At 45.4% G+C, this 18031-nt stretch overlaps 1 protein-coding gene across 1 annotated transcript; it reads right to left on the minus strand.

The window, feature by feature from the left end:
• Nucleotides 1-975: 975 nt before the first annotated feature.
• Nucleotides 976-16699, minus strand: POP4 (POP4 ribonuclease P/MRP subunit). The gene is made up of 7 exons (XM_028740261.2): nt 16536-16699; nt 9434-9486; nt 7432-7655; nt 4992-5069; nt 4006-4067; nt 2980-3081; nt 976-1408 (listed from the first exon to the last, which is right to left on the minus strand). The coding sequence occupies exons 1-7, from the start codon at nt 16687-16689 to the stop codon at nt 1272-1274; spliced, it is 810 nt and encodes a 269-aa protein (XP_028596094.2). The 5' UTR covers nt 16690-16699; the 3' UTR covers nt 976-1271.
• Nucleotides 16700-18031: the final 1332 nt, after the last annotated feature.

The following is an 18031-nucleotide window of genomic DNA, read 5'->3' on the forward strand; positions in this document are numbered from 1 at the left end:
GCCGCCCGGCGCGCAGGGCGCCCTGAAGCAGAGCGCCCCGTGCACAGGGCAGACATCCGCAGCCTAGGGAGCCCTGTGGGAACTCCCACAGGGCTCTCCAAGTTGCAGATAGCAGCCTGCCGCCCGGGGCGCCCTGAAGCAGAGCGCCCCGCGCAGACATCCGCAGCCTGCTGCCCAGTGTGTGGGGCTCCCTGAAGCAGAGCGCCCCGCGTGCCGGGCAGACATCCACAGCCTGCCGCCCGGTGCGCAGGGCGCCCTGAAGCAGAGCGCGCCGGGCAGACATCGGCCCGCTCCACAAGCTCGGGGGACAGCGGGGAGGCGCAGCGCCGCCATCCCGCTGTTCCTCGACCTGGTTTGGAGGCTGGCACTGGGGAGAAGCGCACTTCTCCCCAGTGCCAGCCCCACAAGCTCGGGGGATAGCGGGGAGGCGGAGTACCGCCATACCGCTGTTCCCCGACCTGGTTTTGGTGGGGGGAAATAAAGGAAAACATTTTTCCTTTATTCCCCCCCCCCAAAAAAAAACCTAGGTGCCTCCTATGGGACGGAGCGTCCTATGGGACGAAAAATACGGTACATTAAAACGCCAGCAGGTTTGATATAACATTTATGTTAACATTGGAAATCAAGGCAAATAAGAGGATAGAAGTTTCAAAATAAAAATGAGATGCAAAAAAATAAGGGGAGAAAATTGGAATTCAGAACGGGGGCAGGAGGAAGTTCATACTGTATCTGACATTTCGGAAAAAGCATTAAATATGTGAAAAATTGTAACTAAAAATTTTGAAAATAAAATATTTTTTAAAAGAAAAGAAAATGCTTGCTGTAAACTTGTTCTTTCCTACTGCAAAGATATCTTGAGTCATCCTTGGGATAGTTACAAGGATAGGCAAACCAGGACTCACTTTACTACTGCAAAATGCATACTCTTACGGGAGGTTATGGAAGGTTTACTTTGCTGTAAACAAAGTATCAGATTGGAAATGATTTTATTTATTTAACAGGTTTAATAACATTGATAAAACACAAAGGATGTAACAAAGGATAGAAAGGTGTTTGAAACACTACGGGAGCATTCATTTATATGGATGCATTTCTCACAGTCTTGTTTACAACAACAAGGATTGTTCCTTCACATGCACCCAAGTCTCAGGATGCACAAACTGCTAGGAATAGTCTCTCCATCCCTTGGAAACAGCACATCAGTGGCTCCCATTTCCAGAAAGAAAGAAAGAAAGAAAGAAAGAAAGAAAGAAAGAAAGAAAGAAGAAGGTTCACAGGTCAATTGTCCCTCTTCCTTTGAACTTCTTTGCAGAACGCTCGCTGGCTCGGAACTGAATCTTGCTCCCGTAGATGTAGGAGATGAAGCCATCGATCTCCAGGCTGAAGACATTGTTGAGCTTCGGGATGACTGGAAAGGGAAGCCAAGAAGATGACAGACGTCAGCAGCTGTAGTGCAAATGCAGAGCCTTATGTATCATCTTATTTATGATTGATGTATCATCTTATTTATTTATTTAAGATGTATCATCTTATTTATTTATTTACTGCATTTAGATCTCACGTTTTCCTCCAAGGAGCTCAAGGGGGTATATGGGGTTCCGTCCCCCCATTTAATCCCCAGAGTAACCCGATGAGGTAGGTTAGGCTGAGAGGCAATGACCTGCCCCAAGATCACCCAGTAAGCTTCATAGATCAAGTAGGGATTTGAAACCGGGTCTCTTCCAGGTCCCAGCCCAGCACTCTTAACCCACTACAACAGAGTTTTCAACCTTTTCGAGTCCACGGCTCCTTGACCAACTACATTCTTTCTGCGGCACCCCTGTGGGGCTCAGGAACCCAGTATTGCCTGCAGAGCTGGCAGCCTCCCATCGTTTTTCAAACACCCAACACCCCCCCTTGTGCAGTGTTCCCTCTGCCTCTTCTTTTCTCCCCTCTCTTTGGGAGTCTGTCTGCTGTCTCTGGTTTCTGAGCTGCCCCCTTCCCTGCCCCAAAGAGAGCTGCCTCCCAGAAGCACCATTTGCCTGTGGAGCTTAATAATAATAATAATAATAATAATAATAATAATAATAATAATAATAAATTATTTATACCCCGCTCTCCCCAGCCAGAGCCAGGCTCAGGGCGACTAACACCAATAAAATCACAGTAAAAACATAATAGGTGGGGAACCCCAATTTAAAATACAGGTTAAAATGCAATTTAAAATGTATCCGATAAATCAAGACCATAAGGGGAGGGAAACATAAGGGTCAGACTGAGTCCAAACCAAAGGCCAGGCGGAACAGCTCTGTCTTTCAGGCTCTGTGGAAAGATGTCAAGTCCCGCAGGGCCCTAGTCTCTTGTGACAGAGTGTTCCACCAAGTTGGGGCCAGTACTGAAAAGGCCCTGGCTTATAGCCACTTATAGCCACTGCTGCTGCAATAAACAGCTGTGCAAGCCTTTGGGAGGCAGAGACACAAGAGGACATCAGAGGAGGGTGGGAAGGAAAGAGGGACAGAGGTTAGTGTTGCCCGCAGCACCTCTGACCATCATTCAAGGCACCCCAAGGTGCCACGGAACACTGGTTGAAAACCACTGCAGTTCACCACATTGTATGGGGTGCTTAACTCAGAATGAGGGAGGCAGACCCCTGTCTTGAGGGGCCTTCAAATCAAGACTGAGACATAAGCAGCCGAAGACAGGGAGAAACATAGATAGTTTAAAGCCAAGGCCTCATTAAAAAGGAATGCTTTTGCTGGTGCCTAAAGTACAGTACAGCATACTCCGAAAACAGATCATAATTGTGATTTACCAATTTCACTTTTTTAAAAAAAGGGGGGGAAAAAGAAAGAAACCAAAATCTCAACTCTGTAGCAATTAGCCAAGACCCTTCCAGGGTGAAATGAGACAAATGGCCATTAGTGATGCAGGAGCCGTGATTCATTGTGCAATTTGACGGGACCATTAACAAAGCAAGTTACAGTAAGGAGTGTCCGGTACCTTTCATCTTGTCTTCTCTTGTGATAATTTTGAAAACATGTTTCATTTCCTGCAGGACAATGCCCGTGATGCCGACATAGGAGGGACATTTCGATTTAGTCACTATAGCAAAGAAAAGCAGATTATTAGGGCAGGGCAGTGAGTTTTCGCATTACTCTGCCTGCCTCTGTGCTTCCCCTTACAGTACAGAATGCAACTGCTTGTGTAATTGACAAGTGTCATCCAGCCGATTTCAGTGTCTATTTATTTACAACACTCAGCGGATTTGCACCAACAAGGGGTAATTGACCTGGCTTCCAATCAAGATGTTTAAGTAGCAAGGAAACCATAGTTTCCCAGTTTGGACACCACAAGGAACTGTGGTTTGACGAGGCAGGATAAAAGTGCAAAAGTTATGCACATGGCTTATCAGTCCAAGATTGTTTTGCTGGAACCAGGACACAGATTGACCACATAGTTGCCCTCAATCAATTGGGCAGCCTATATATTTTTGTTTAGCAAGCAGGCCTTTCCAATAGAATGTTGCAGTATATTCCTAGTGTGTGTTAACTGAGTCTGTGGCTAAAGGGATTAGAAAGACAAAAAGTTAGCTTTGAAGACAGGGACATATATGTGGAAGGCGAGTCACACATTTAAGTAATAGTAATAAAAATATCATCATTCGGAAGAGATTTCTGAAGGCACGTGGGTTTGCAGGGAGGAGGCAGAAACTGCCTATTCTTATCCCCATATTAATGAATACCTCCTACTGGATCAAAAACCCTTATAGCCCTTGGTCTGATCCAGCATGGCTCTACTTACGTGCAGCCCATTTGAAAACAAAAGAAGTACATCATTTCCTTTGAAGCTATTGATCCCTCCTATGCAAAATATGCAGGTTTCGTCAATCAATCACTTGCTCAGCTGATCAACTCAAAACTTACAGAGTCAACTGAGATCTGCTTAAGTAGGTAACATTTGACTTTCAGCCTTCAGAACTGTCCCAAGTTAAAAGCATTCCTGCATTTAGGATCGGAAGTCAAATACCTGTAATGAGAGCTCCGTGAAGATCAGCTTTCAGCAATTTGGCCTGAATCATCTGTGGCTGCCTGATAAAAATAACATATAATACACTAATTAATGTTAGAATTCTTCAAAGTATTAAAAAAGCAACAATATTAACATTACAGTGCTAAGAAACATTAAGCCATTCAAATACTGAAATACTCAATTTAAAGCAGCCTTGCAAATAAGCCTTTGGAGTCACTAGCCTGCAAGCGGTTGGCAGAGGGCTGAATGTCCATGCAGGGTGCAGAGGCGTGGGCTTCCCTCGCCATTCTATGGTAGGCATAAAGGAGAGATGGTGTGATCCATCTCTCCTCCAGCAGCCTCTTCACTGTCCCATGCAACCAGGAACTGCATGCAGCTATTACCTTACAAACACAGGGTTGCATTCAACGACCTTTTACTCAGAGTAGCCCTATTGAAATTAATTGCCCTATGTTATTCATGCCCTGTAATTTCAATGGGACTGATCAGAGTTATGACTAGCACTGGCTACAACCCATAAGTGCTTAACCTTACCTAAAATACCCCCTACAGGCTCTTAAATGTCAGACTGCATGTAGAGAAAAATCACACTGCACAGACTTTTCTTCCCCCAAAATATTTTAAATAGTTGTCTTTAACTGTTTTGGCTGATAATCTCATTGCTTTATTCTTACTGTAAACTGCTTTGAGGTTTATTTATTTGGTGGTGCCCAATAAAACAAAAAAAGTACGATAATAAGTAATTCCATTTGGGGCTAACACAGGGATAGGGGAACCTGTGGTGAAAACACCGAACCTGCATCATTCATGACCACTAGCCAGGCTGTTTGCTGGGGCTGATGGGAGTTAGAATCCAACAACATCTGGAGGGCCACAGGTTCCTCATACCCTGATTTCCTGAGAAATGGCACTTGATCACTGCTATGCTCCCAACGTAAGTCTCCAAATGTGATCCAAGCACTACTTAAGCCTAATGAACTTACGCTTCCGGCCTGAGCCCATTGCAGAGTTCTCTGATGTACTGCTCCCACAGCTCATGTAATGGCACAAAGATCTCGTACCTGCAGAACAAGTAAAAAATGGCTTTGTTAATTCCCCATGTATCAGCAATGCCCTGAAGCATCTATTAAATCTAAGAACGCAAGAAGAGCCCTGCTGGATCAGGGCCCAGTTACCTATCTAGTCCAGCATCCTGTTCTCACAGTGGCCAACTAGATGCCTGCGGGAAACCAGCAAGCATAATGATTTGAGCTTCTAGCAACTGGTATTCAGAATCATTGCTTCCTCTGACTGTGCCATCACGGTGAGCAGCCATCGATAGCCCTCTGGTCCGAAATGGAAACTATTCAGTTTAGGATTTCAGAAACGGTTTCCCTCCTGATTTTATGGATGGAATACTATGTGTGGGACAAAGGCAATTCACAAAAAGATAGCATAAAAAGGCTGAAGATGGGTAAGTTGTGGGTGAAGTCTGAGCCTTCCTGTTCAGAAAGCGCTCAACGTTTTCAATAGCCGCCAGCTGTAAGGGAAACAAGATGGCCATCCAACGGCTTTAATGCCGCTCAAGGGCAGTGATTACAGTGGAGAGAAAGTTACGATCTGAGTTGTTTAACCACCAGCCCCCTTTTCAGAAGGAATTCTGGGAATTGTAGCTCTGTGAGGGGAACCGGCATCTCCTAACCTCTATATATCCTTAACGAACCACAGGATTCCCATGATTCTTTGCAGGAAGCTCTGACTTTTTAAAGTGGCGAGACACTGCTTTAATTGTATGTTTAGACGAGGCTTGATAGCGAGTCATTTTTATTGAAGTTTAAGGCAGAGCTAAATTGGATCTGAAACATGGCAAACGTTGAGTGTCGCCGAAGGTTTTGGTAGAAGAAGAAGAAGAAGAGTTTGGATTTGATATCCCGCCTTTCACTCCCTTTAAGGAGTCTCAAAGCCCTTCCTCCCCCACAACAAACACTCTGTGAGATAAGTGGGGCTGAGAGACTTCAAAGAAGTGTGACTGGCCCAAGGTCACTCAGCAGCTGCATGTGGAGGAGCGGAGATGAGAACCCGGTTCCCCAGATTACGAGAGTACCGCTCTTAACCACTACACCACACTGGTCCGTTTAATTTTGGGGGCTAAAGACAGCCTTATTCTCTGCTCCTGAAATGCTGAAGGGAACCAGCTGAGCTGCTTGTCTTCTGGGTCATAACTGCACCATACGTTTAAAACACTTATTATACCACTCAACAGCCATGGCTCTCTCCCCCCCACCCCCACCCCAATAATCCTAGGAACTATAGTTTGTTCAGGCTGCCGAGAGTTGCTAGGAGACCTCTACTCCCCTCACAGATCTACAATTAGCAGAGTGGCTTAAAAATCCATCCTTCTTCCCAGGGAACTCTGTGTAGGGAACAGGGGGTCTAACACCAGAAGGTGATATTATCTGATTATTGCTATCAGAGCACAGCTGAGCCTACACACCAGCTCTGCTGTTTGAAAGCCTTAAAAAGAAAAGAAAAATGATCATGCACAAATTTGAAACAAGGCACCTTTTGGAATAAAAAGGTCACAAGTTGCCCTCTAGTGGCCAAGTACCATTGCAGATTTATTTTAAATGAGAAATCTAGTGCTTTGAATATTCTAGGAAGCTGCCCTACACCGAGTCAGATCATTGGTTCATCTACGCCAATGCCGTCTACATTGATTGGCAAAAACTCTCCAGGGTTTCAGGCAGGGAATCTTTTCCAAACCCTACCTGGAGATGCTGCGAAGTGAACCACCTGGGTGCTCAGACAGGTTAACTTGAAAGTGAAGCCTGTCGTGCCAAAGGCAAGTAATACTCCTTGGTTGTGAACCAACATGGCAAAAAGAACCTGTTAACTCATTGCCTGTATTAAAATCAGAATGGTACAGACCAAAGCACATTGCCTTACTGACATCCCAATTTCCAAAAAGAAAGAAACCAAGCATCCTTCTTAAGGAGGCTTGCTATCAGTTGTTAACACAGCACTGTAAATGAGCCCATGCAAGTTACTAGCCTGGCTTAACTGGCCTGTGTTAGTCCTGGGATGGAATCCACCACCCCTCCTCCATCAGTCCCTTGGGCCCAGGCTCCTTGAAAGATCATATATCCATATCCAAATCTGCCCGGGTGTTAAGATCCTCAGGAGTGCAATTTCTCGGTCCCAGCAACATCAGAAACATGGTGGTGACCCGAGAGAGAGAGAGAGAGCCTTTTCTGTGGCTGCTCCCCCATTATGTGGAATTCCCTCCCCAAGAGAGGTCACACTGGCTCCCTCTTTGCTAGCTTTCCGCCAGCAGGCTGAGACCGATGCTGACCGCTGGGCTGCTGTCTAGGTTGGTGGCCATTGCTGTCTCCTGCAGGAGCGAAACCCGCAGCTTGACTATTAGCTTCATGGAGAAGTACGTACCTCTGGTGCTCTGGTTTAATGTCAAAGAGCTTCATCTCTCTCCTCTGCTTGGCAGAGAACCCCTTGCCTTTCCTCTTCTTCTGCCTTCTCCTCCTCTTGTGCAGGTGTTCAAGGACCACCGCTTTTCGGGTTAAGTGGTCCTGGATGTCTTCATCACTCTTCTGAGGCATGCTGCGCTTTAGGAAGGCTTTCACAAAGGCCTCGGCTTCCTTTGACCCTTGAGGCTACAAAAAGAAGAAGAAAATGAATTCACTGAGTCACTGAAGTGTGCACTTCTTCACAAAGCATAGGCTATCTGAAGGACCATATTCTCCATACGAACCTGCCTGGGCTCTGAGATCTTAGGGGGAGGCCCTACCACCTTCACAGGCACGCTTGGTGGGGACGCAGGAGAAGAGCCTTCTTGGTGGCTGCTCCCAGCCTTTGGAACTCCCTCCCAAGGGAAGATAGACTGGCTCCCTCCTGGTCCTGCAGACTGTTTTATTCCAAGAGGCCTTTGCGAACTGACTGGTTTTAGTTTTAGTTTTTAAGAAAAGGGCTTTTAATAGTGCTGCACTGTTTTTATTACCTAGATTTTAATAGATTTTTCTTTTTATATCAGCACCACCCATAAACCAACAGAGGCATCGCCAAGCTTGGGGGGAATCCCTCTCTTTGCCCCTTGTAGCAGGTTTGCAAACACATATAGAAGCAAAACAGTGCAATGAGGACCGAAACATGCTCAGTGATCACAGAATTCTGAGTGACAGGAGGTGAAACGGAATGGAGTACTCTGGTTGTTAAGACCAGAATACCAAAAACAAGTATTTCATGCTACAGCATTTTGTTGCATATGATAACAACAACAACATAATAATAATTTATTATTTTTACCCCACCCATCTGGCTGGGCTTCCTCAGCCACTCTGGGCGGCTTCCAACAAAATATTAAAGGTAAAGGTAAAGGTACCCCTGCCCGTACGGGCCAGTCTTGCCAGACTCTAGGGTTGTGCGCCCATCTCACTCAAGAGGCCGGGGGCCAGCGCTGTCCGGAGACACTTCCGGGTCACGTGGCCAGCGTGACAAGCTGCATCTGGTGAGCCAGCGCAGCACACGGAAACGCCGTTTACCTTCCCGCTAGTAAGCGGTCCCTATTTATCTACTTGCACCCGGGGGTGCTTTCGAACTGCTAGGTTGGCAGGCGCTGGGACCGAGCAGCGGGAGCGCACCCCGCCGCGGGGATTCGAACCGCCGACCTTTCGATCAGCAAGCCCTAGGCGCTGAGGCTTTTACCCACAGCGCCACCTGCGTCCCACCAACAAAATATTAAAATACTGTAATACATCAAACATTAAAAGCTTCCCTAAACAGGGCTGCCTTCAGATGTCTTCTAAAAGTCTGGTGGTTGTTGTTCTCTTTGACATCTGGTGGGAGGGTGTTCCACAGGGCGGGCACCACTACCTGCCTGGTTCCCTGTAACTTGGCTTCTTGCAGTGAGGGAAGCGCCAGAAGGCCCTTGGCGCTGGACCTCAGTGTCCGGGTAGAACGATGGGGGTGGAGACGCTCCTTCCGATATACTGGACCGAGGCCGTTTAGGGCTTTAAAGGTCAGCACCAACACTTTAAATTGTGCTCAGAAATGTACTGGGAGCCAATGTTGGTATTTCAAGACCATATGAACATCAGAATCACACCAATGGCCCATCTGGTCCAGCTTCCTGTTCTCATAGTGGCTAACCTGATGTCTGTGGGAAACCCACAAGCAGGATTTGAGCCCAAGAGCCCTCTCCTCTCCTGTGGTTTCCAGCAACAGGTATTCAGAAGCATTGCTTCCTCCCATCAGTAGCCTTCTCCTCCATGAGAGGAGGTCCCTCTTGTATTAACTGGCAGGCTGAGGCAATTTCCCTCAGTCTGACACAGCAGAGCTCCTACATCCATCTATCCAGCTATCACTGTATATAGTCCTGCTTCCGCCTTGCCTTCACACCAGTTCCATGTTTTTTGCCCCAACGCACAGAAAATACCTGTATGTTCAGGAGCGTGGCTGTCTGCTGGGGTAGCTGCCGATATAACACACCTGGAAGAGATTAGGGAGAGGTTTCTATACATCCTTTCCAAACACAAACATCGCAGGCTTCATGTTCAATAACCAAGCAGCGGCATTCAAAACAGGAGCAGACTGGTCTAAACATGTGGGGCGTTTTGCCATCTTCCGTTTCACATATGGAATCCAGAACACTGTTCCAAATAAGACACCCCCAAAACCAGTGTAGTGGTTAGAGTGTGGGACTGGGACGTGGGAAGTTGGGGTTCTAGTCCCTACTCAGTCTTGAAGCTCCCTGGAGAAAAAGGTGGGGTACAAATGCAATAATAAAAATATATATCTTATGTCATACAACCCTCCACACTCATGGACTCACGTTGAGGAAATACTAAAATTCCAGACCTGCTTTTCAGCATAGCCCAGATCTTGATGGAGATGCATTTTCTGATGGGTCACGTTCAAAGGGGACACTAAGCCAAATCATGGGTGAGTGGGAACATGCAGGCTCCCAGGAAGGACACCACAGCCTCTTTACTCCTCCTTGGGTCCTTTTTGTTGGTTTCTGCTTTCCTTCACTGTGCAGCGAAAGGGCTTGTCACGAGACAGGTGTTTACATTCCACAGTCTGTACTGTTGGAGTACGGGAAAGGGAGACTGGATGTGACGTACACTGGTTTCCTGTTTTTCACTGTGTGATTCTCTCCAAGCTGTCGAGGAGAGAGGATGCATTTCCTGCTCCGGCAGAGGCAAGATGTCTTTCTGTAATATACCAGCTTTGAACTGTAAATAAAGCAATATAGAGTATGTAGTACGTACTCCTCATCCTTCCGCTGGGCACGGGACTCTGCTTTTCACCAACACGTGGTTATGGGCCCAGAAGTCGAATCAGAGTGCCGGCAAAGGATCGGAATGCAGAGGGACGGATCGGATCGGAATCTGCTCTGCGCGTAAACATGATTGATGAGGTATGTGCTACTGCTCCGGGCAGCCTGCCAGCTTCTAGTTAATGGCTTTATGGCTGGACTTTGAACTTTTAAAGCCGTTTTGCCGGGAATAGGCAAAAGGCTCCCAGGCTCAAGTTACTATGCTGGGGAAATCGAAAGTAACTTTTAAAAGCGCTTTTGGAATGAAGCAGCTGCAGCAGTGACGCAGCAAGATTTAAAGCAGCATATATGACGCTGAAGGCTAATGCCAGAGTCATGATGGCCCTTCAGGATGCTTGTGGGATTCCTAAGCTCAACAAGAAAAACTATGCGGACTGGGTTTTGTATGCAGAGGCAATTCTGCGGAAAGAGGGTTTGTTTACAGTGATTACAGACACCCCCCCAGCTCCAGTTACAGATGAATGGGCAGCTAAGGATTCCAAAGCAAGGGGAACTCTTACATTGATAGTATCCCCAGAAGAGCTCTGTCTATTGCGTGATAAGACCTCAGCCAGAGAAATTTGGGACTCTTTGAGAGAGGCTCACTTAAGGACAGAAGCTGGATCTACTATGTTTTACTTTAACAAGCTGCATAATATGGCTCTTGCTGAAGGTGGAGATGTGCGTTTACATCTGATGGAGATGCAAAATCTGAGACATGAGCTGCAACAGAGAGGACTCAACTTTCCAGAGGCTGTGTATTCTTTCATGATACTACAATCTTTGGGTTCAGGTTGGGAGTCTGTTGCAACCCAGATTGCTGTGCAGCCAACTGCTCAGCTGACAGTGGACTTTGTTACTGCCGTGGTTTTAAATGAAGCAGATCGCCGGGGTGCTAGCTGCATGGGAAAGGGGGAGTCTTCACAGACGTCATCCCATAGTGCAGTGGAACCACCAGATGGCGCCAAAGCTTTGAAGGCAGTGAAATGCTACTCGTGTGGACGTCTAGGCCATATGAAGAGGGAATGCAGATATCCCAAGGCCAAGACAGAGCAGAGCAGCGAAAGCTCATCGCGTGGAAAAGGCCGAGGCAAAGGCAAAGGTCCGGTGTCTAGGACAACGCAGCACAAGGCTATGGTTTCACGCTTCACTCCAAAGGTTGCAGAGGTCCAGAAGACGTCTAGATCTTTCTTCGTTGTTGATTCAGCGACAACCCACCACATGTGCAACAACAAGAGACTGTTTGTGTCTTTTACACCGCAGGAAGGTGCGATTCACCAGGCGGATGACCACACGATTCCCAGTAAAGGCTACGGAACTGTTGTACTTCACAGTTTGGACTTATCGATACAGAATGTCCTTTACGTGCCAGATTCCAAACATAACTTGCTCAGCGTAGGACAGCTAAATGAGCGGAACATTGACGTTTCCTTTAAGAACAAGAAGTGCATCATCACAAAGAAAAATGACTATGTATTGCATGCTGAATATGTTGATCGTTTGTTTGTTTTGTATTATGATGATGTTGTGCAGGATGACACTTGTTGCATTGCAGGTTCTAACAAAAGTTTGCATGCAGAATGTATTCATGATTTTCATAGAAAATTTGGTCATTTGCATTTTGAGGCAGTATCTAAAATGCCTGCCTTGGTTGAAGGTATGACTATTAAACCCTGCAGATACCACATGAAGTGCAAAGCATGCGCAGCAAACAAGGTGAAAATGGCTGCGAAAGGTAAGGTGTCTAGTAGGCAAGCTACGGAACCATACCAGATTGTTCATGCTGATTTGGTTGGACCACTATCGCCCTCTTTGGGTGGAAATAGGTACTTCATGGTTCTCCTTGATGCATTTTCTAGATATATTTTTGTGTACAATCTCAAGCAGAAATCAGAGGCTTTTCCTAGGTTCAAGGAATTCTGTGCTTGGTTGGAAAATGTGCATGGTAAGAAGATAAAGACTCTTTTCAGTGATCGCGGGGGAGAATTCACTTCTCAGCAGTTTGAAGCTTTTCTGACTGAGAAAGGAATTCAACACGATTTGTCTAGTCCTCGCTCGCCATGGCAGAATGGACTTGCGGAACGGGCAAATCAGACATTGCTTCAAGGGTTAAAAACCTTGCTGCATGATGCCAATCTTCCAGAGAGTTATTGGGCCGAATCTCTCTCGTGTTTTGTTTACAGTTACAATCGCAGGTTATCTTCAGCGATTGGTTGTACCCCCTATGAGAAGATGTTTGGCAAGAAGCCTTACATCAAACACATGAAAATTTTTGGTTCTGACATGTGGATTCACTCACCACAAAACTCCAAGTTAGACAAGCGTGGATTGCATGGTATCTTTCTAGGTTATCAGAAAGGGTCTTACAGAATAATGATGACTGACTCTAAGACAATTAAGCTCACAAGAAGTGTTGAGTACAATGCAAAGTGGGGGGAGAATGTGGGAATTTTCCAATGTTATCCTGATGATGGTGATGAGACTGAGGATAGTCAAAAGCAACCACAACAACCCACTGATGAAGGTTCTGAGTCTGAATCTGAAACTGAATCGGGTGATTCAGAGGATTGCAAGAGTGCGAAAGCCTCTATGCGACCCTCTGAAAGCTCTGATCGAGAAGAATTGGAGGAACCATTGTTCACAATAGGTCGTTTTTCTCCTAAGAAGGAAGAGGAGAGTGCTGAAGACTTAAGGCTAATTCGTAGGTCACAGAGAGCCACAAAAGGCAGACCTCCAAAGAGATTTGCTGATGAATTTGCTACGATAGCAGTAACAGCTGTTAAAAGCTCCAAGAAGGTATTTGAACCTTCAAGTTTCCAAGAAATCCAGGGTTTGGATTCAAAGGAAGCTGAGCCATGGTTAAATGCCATGAAGGCTGAGCTTGATTCCTTAGAAAGGAACAAAACATGGGAACTAGTTCCAGTAGTTCCAGGAATGAAACTGCTTGGAAGCAAATGGGTCTTCAAGGCGAAGACAGATCAAAATGGCAAGATAGTCAGACACAAAGCCAGATTGGTAGCCAGAGGTTTTGCACAGGTACCAGGTGAAGACTATCACGAGACCTACTCACCCACAGTGAGGTATGAAAGCATTAGGCTTATGCTCAAGCTAGCTGCAGAGGAAAATCTACACATTAGTCACCATGATATTAATACAGCTTTTCTGTACGGATCTCTAGATGAATCACTTTATATGCTTCCACCTGATGGCGTACAGGTAAAACAGGGATTTGTTTGTGCTCTGAAGAAATCCCTTTATGGTCTCAAACAAAGTGCACGGTGTTGGCACACAAAACTCACTGAAGTATTGTTTTCTCTAGGTTTTCAGCAAGGGAAAGCTGATCCATGTGTATTTGTCAAAGAGGAGGGGCAAAAGAAACTGTACTGTTTGTTTTATGTTGATGATTTATTATTCTTTTGGAAAGATGTCGCAATGTACAATAACGCCCTAGCTCAACTGAAAGAGCACTTTGACATGAAAGATCTTGGTGAGGTAAACAACTACCTATCTCTGGAAATAGAGAGAGATCAAGATGGTAACATTCTAGTACACCAGTCACGGAAAATTGCTGATGTGTTAAGCAAACTAAACCTGATGGATGCTAACCCTGTAGACACACCGATGACAACAGGTTATCAGGTAGATGACACTGAAGAAGCATTTTCTGACACTACACTGTACAGAAGTGTGCTAGGCAAGCTAAACTTCATTGCCAGATGTTCAAGACCAGACATTGCTGTTAGCTGTAATTTGCTAAGCAGACAAGTCAACAATCCTAGTGTCAAGGATTGGAAAGCTCTGAAACGCATAGCGCGGTATTTGAAAGGCACTATGCATTACAGACTGAGATTTAACAATCAGAAGTCTGGTGGTCTTGAGATATTTGCAGATGCAAGTTTTGGAAGTGACACTACAGACAGGAAAAGTACGTCTGGAGTTTGCTACATGTACAATCAAGGTCTGTTTGATTGGTCATGCAAGAAGCAAACAACAGTTAGCTTAAGTACTTGTGAAGCTGAACTGAATGCACTGTCTTATTCACTTAAAGATTGTGAATGGTTAGTACAATTGTGCAAAGATATGAAAATTCCTGTCAAATGTCCAATCCAGGTTTACCAGGACAACAAAGCATGTTTGGCTTTGCTGAAGTCTGAAGGTTGTAAGCAAAGCACAAAGCACTTGCAATTAAAGTTGCAGCATGCTAGGGAATGTATTCAGAAGGGACTCGTAACGGTGTCCTATATGCCAGGTAATGAAATTCCTGCTGATGTATTGTCCAAGGTTGTATCAAGGGATCAACACTGTACCTATGTGCAGAAGTTGGGTTTGTACTGATATTGTACGAACACGCTGCCCAGTGATGTTCACAGAAAGGGGGAGGATGTTGGTTTCTGCTTTCCTTCACTGTGCAGCGAAAGGGCTTGTCACGAGACAGGTGTTTACATTCCACAGTCTGTACTGTTGGAGTTTCTCACGGGAAAGGGAGACTGGATGTGACGTACACTGGTTTCCTGTTTTTCACTGTGTGATTCTCTCCAAGCTGTCGAGGAGAGAGGATGCATTTCCTGCTCCGGCAGAGGCAAGATGTCTTTCTGTAATATACCAGCTTTGAACTGTAAATAAAGCAATATAGAGTATGTAGTATGTACTCCTCATCTTTCCGCTGGGCACGGGACTCTGCTTTTCGCCAACACTTTTAGCTTAGCATAACACTGGTTGGCAGCCATTCACTCATACAGGAGAAAGTAATGTCCCCTGGATCATCCTTTACAATAGGGACATAAATCTGCCCCTTGTTCTTAGTAGCACCAAATGAATCAAGCATCCCCTTTGTTCAATGCTGGGTTCTGGTTCTTAGTCATTCTGATGGAATGCTAGGAGAGTAGGAGTTGGAAATTATTATTATTACTATCACCATAACATTTATTATATTATTTTATTTATATCCCTTCTTTCTCCCAGACCAGGAGTCTGGGACTCAACTTGATGCATTTGCTATTTGATACACTGGTTTGCTGTTACTGTTTTATTCTGCAACTCTGTATTACTTTTTCCTCTGTTACTTGGTTTTGTGTTCAGGTAGGTAGCCGTGTTGGTCTGTCACATTAGAAATATATATAAAAAATAAAAAATTGTCCAGTACCAAGAACAAACTTAGTTGGTTTCTAAGGTGTTACTGGACATTTTATATATATTTTTATATATTTTACTTGGTTTTTTGTTTGTGGCTACATGTTCTTGTATAATAATCATAAATTGTTCTGAGGTGGGGAAGTTGATGCATTTAGTGGGGCATTGTTTAGGTTTTTTTTATTTGCTGGGATCGAGATTTAATTTTGGAGATGTTAATTTTGCAGTTATTGACATTCATTTTTTGTATCTTTATTTTTTGGATCTTATTATAACTTATTTACTTTTGTTGTGCACATTTTGATACGTTTTTATTTATTGCTTATGACTACTTGTCTCATACTTTTGCAATTATGTAAATTCTTTCATGTTGCAAGCATGGTTGAAAGGCGGCAAACAAATAAGTGACAATGGTGATAAACAACACAGTCAAGTCCCTGTTTGGCAACTTGCAAAGGGAAGGATAAATAATAATTGAAGGGAAATAAGGCACATGAAAGTGAGAGAAATCACCTTAGGCCTCTCTCCCGATCGATAGGTCTATTTGGACCCCCTGTAAGTATACCCCCCAAATATGTATAGATTATTGACAGAGGCTTGTGCCTGAATTTAGATTACTTGAATTCCATTCCTCTCCCGCTTAGCTTGCCCCATGCCTGAGCCTTGAGGGGAATCTGCTGCTTTAAGGTCATGTTCACAAGATCAACAGACACGCGTCTTGCGCTACTCGCAGAGAAGGTGGGCGAAAGATTAACAGAAATTAGTTTCGCTTCACTCCCTGCTCGTCGGGAAGCTGGCAAAAAAGAAAACAAAGCAGACTTCAGGTCACTCCAGATCAGTGGTTCCAGAGTAAAATAGAATGGGGGTTTAAGCACTCTGCATCACGGGGCGGGTGTGGGTGAACGCGTGGGAAAAAGGTAGCTCCTCCACCCCAATTCCCAAATGGGTAAAATAGGGCAGCTTTAATGACCGCGAGGCCAGAACCGGAGTCACTCCGGATTAATCATTCCGGAGCAAAACAGTAAGATACACGCCCCCACGCCGATGGGAAAGCAGCAAAGTGACCTGAGTGCGATCCAAGCACACTTACTCTCCATCTTGCCGGCCGGATCCTTCTCCGCACGGAATAGGCGAAAGCGATTCAGTCCGCTCACGCGCTCCTCTTCCGCCTCCACCGCCCACAAACTGAAACGCGCATGCGCCGCCTTCGCCCTCTGGCTGGCTTGATAGAGGGAGAGACGCATCTCCGCTAGCCCCACCCCTAAGAACGACTGTAGAGCTAGAATAGGAGAAGCAAATTCTGATCAGTATTTTATCTACGCACGCGCAGTTATGCCCTTTGCAGATCCTTGATGCGTCGTAGAAACAGAAATAATAGGGGTAAACAAGCAAGATGCAGCGCGCTACATTGCAGGGCTGTCGTTAAGTCAGTCTGAAAAGAATGACGGATTATGCATCTGCCGGACGTTTTGAACTATGTAAACTTCGAAAAATATGCATTAGCAGCACTTTTTTTTTGTTAAAGGGATTTTTTTTTAAAGGCAGGCTTATGGTATATATGGTGATTACGTGGTTTCCTCTCACTTTCTTCACAAAATGAGACCTGAGCGAAAAGGAGGCCGGACTGTTCTATCTGCTTCTTCTACCTCGTTGGGGTCTCTTGTCTAGTCCCGGTTAAGCAACACTCCTAGACAGCTGCCCCTTTTGTTTCTTTGCAGGCATACACAACCTTAGCGTCAAATGAAACCTGGAAGTCTTATCTACAGACAATGTAACTGGTCCCTCCTTTTAGGAACACACATACGGCTGCCTGAACTGGCAAGGAAGAAGGTTTTTTGAACAGTGGACGCTGCTCAGAATTTTCTTAATTCTTGTAAGGAATGGACTCCCTTACTCTGTGAAGAAAGGTCGCAGCGTCTGGGACCTTTTTCAGTTCAGAGAAAAGGTGAATAAGATGCTATTTATACATGGCATGCAGAAAGTGGATGGAGAAAAGCTTTTTCTCCCTCATAGCACTGGAACTCGCTGCCGTCCAATGAAGATGAAGGTTGGAAGATTCAGGACAGAGAATTCTTCAAGCATTGCATACTTAAAACCATGCGACTCCACAGGAGGCAATGATGGCCACTGACTTGGATGGCTTTTGAAAAAAAGATAAGGCAGATTCACAGAGGTGAAGTGCATTAATGTTGGAGGCAGTAATGCTTTCAAATAGCAGTTGCCGGAATCCACAGGAGGGGAGGGTGCTTTGGTGCTCGTTTCCTGCTTGTGGGTTTCCCTCAGGCATCTGGTTGGCCACTGTGAGAACAGGATGCTGGACTAGATGGGCCATTGGCCTGATCCAGCAGGCTCTTTACACCCCTGCTTGATTTATGATTGGCATACAGAGCGATAGCCCAACAGTGGCTCAAATCTACAGTGGTACCTCTGGTAACGTACTTAATTCGTTCCGGAGGTCCGTTCTTAACCTGAAACTGTTCTTAACCTGAAGCACCACTTTAGTTAATGGGGCCTCTCGCTGCCGCCGCACCACCGGAGCACGATTTCTTCTGTTCTCATCCTGAAGCAAAGTTCCTAACCTGAGGT

The sequence above is a fragment of the Podarcis muralis genome, chromosome 7 (assembly GCF_964188315.1).
Source record: "Podarcis muralis chromosome 7, rPodMur119.hap1.1, whole genome shotgun sequence".
Taxonomy (NCBI): domain Eukaryota; kingdom Metazoa; phylum Chordata; class Lepidosauria; order Squamata; family Lacertidae; genus Podarcis; species Podarcis muralis.

Coding starts and splice junctions, on each gene's coding strand:
- POP4 (XM_028740261.2), bottom strand. CDS start 16,689: ATGCGTCTCTCCCTCTATCAAGCCAGCCAGAGGGCGAAGGCGGCGCAT. Junction 7,656..9,433: donor CCACGCTCCTGAACATACAG/GTATTTTCTGTG, acceptor TTCTTTTTGTAG/CCTCAAGGGTCAAAGGAAGC. Junction 1,409..2,979: donor AAGAGAAGACAAGATGAAAG/GTACCGGACACT, acceptor TTCCCTTTCCAG/TCATCCCGAAGCTCAACAAT.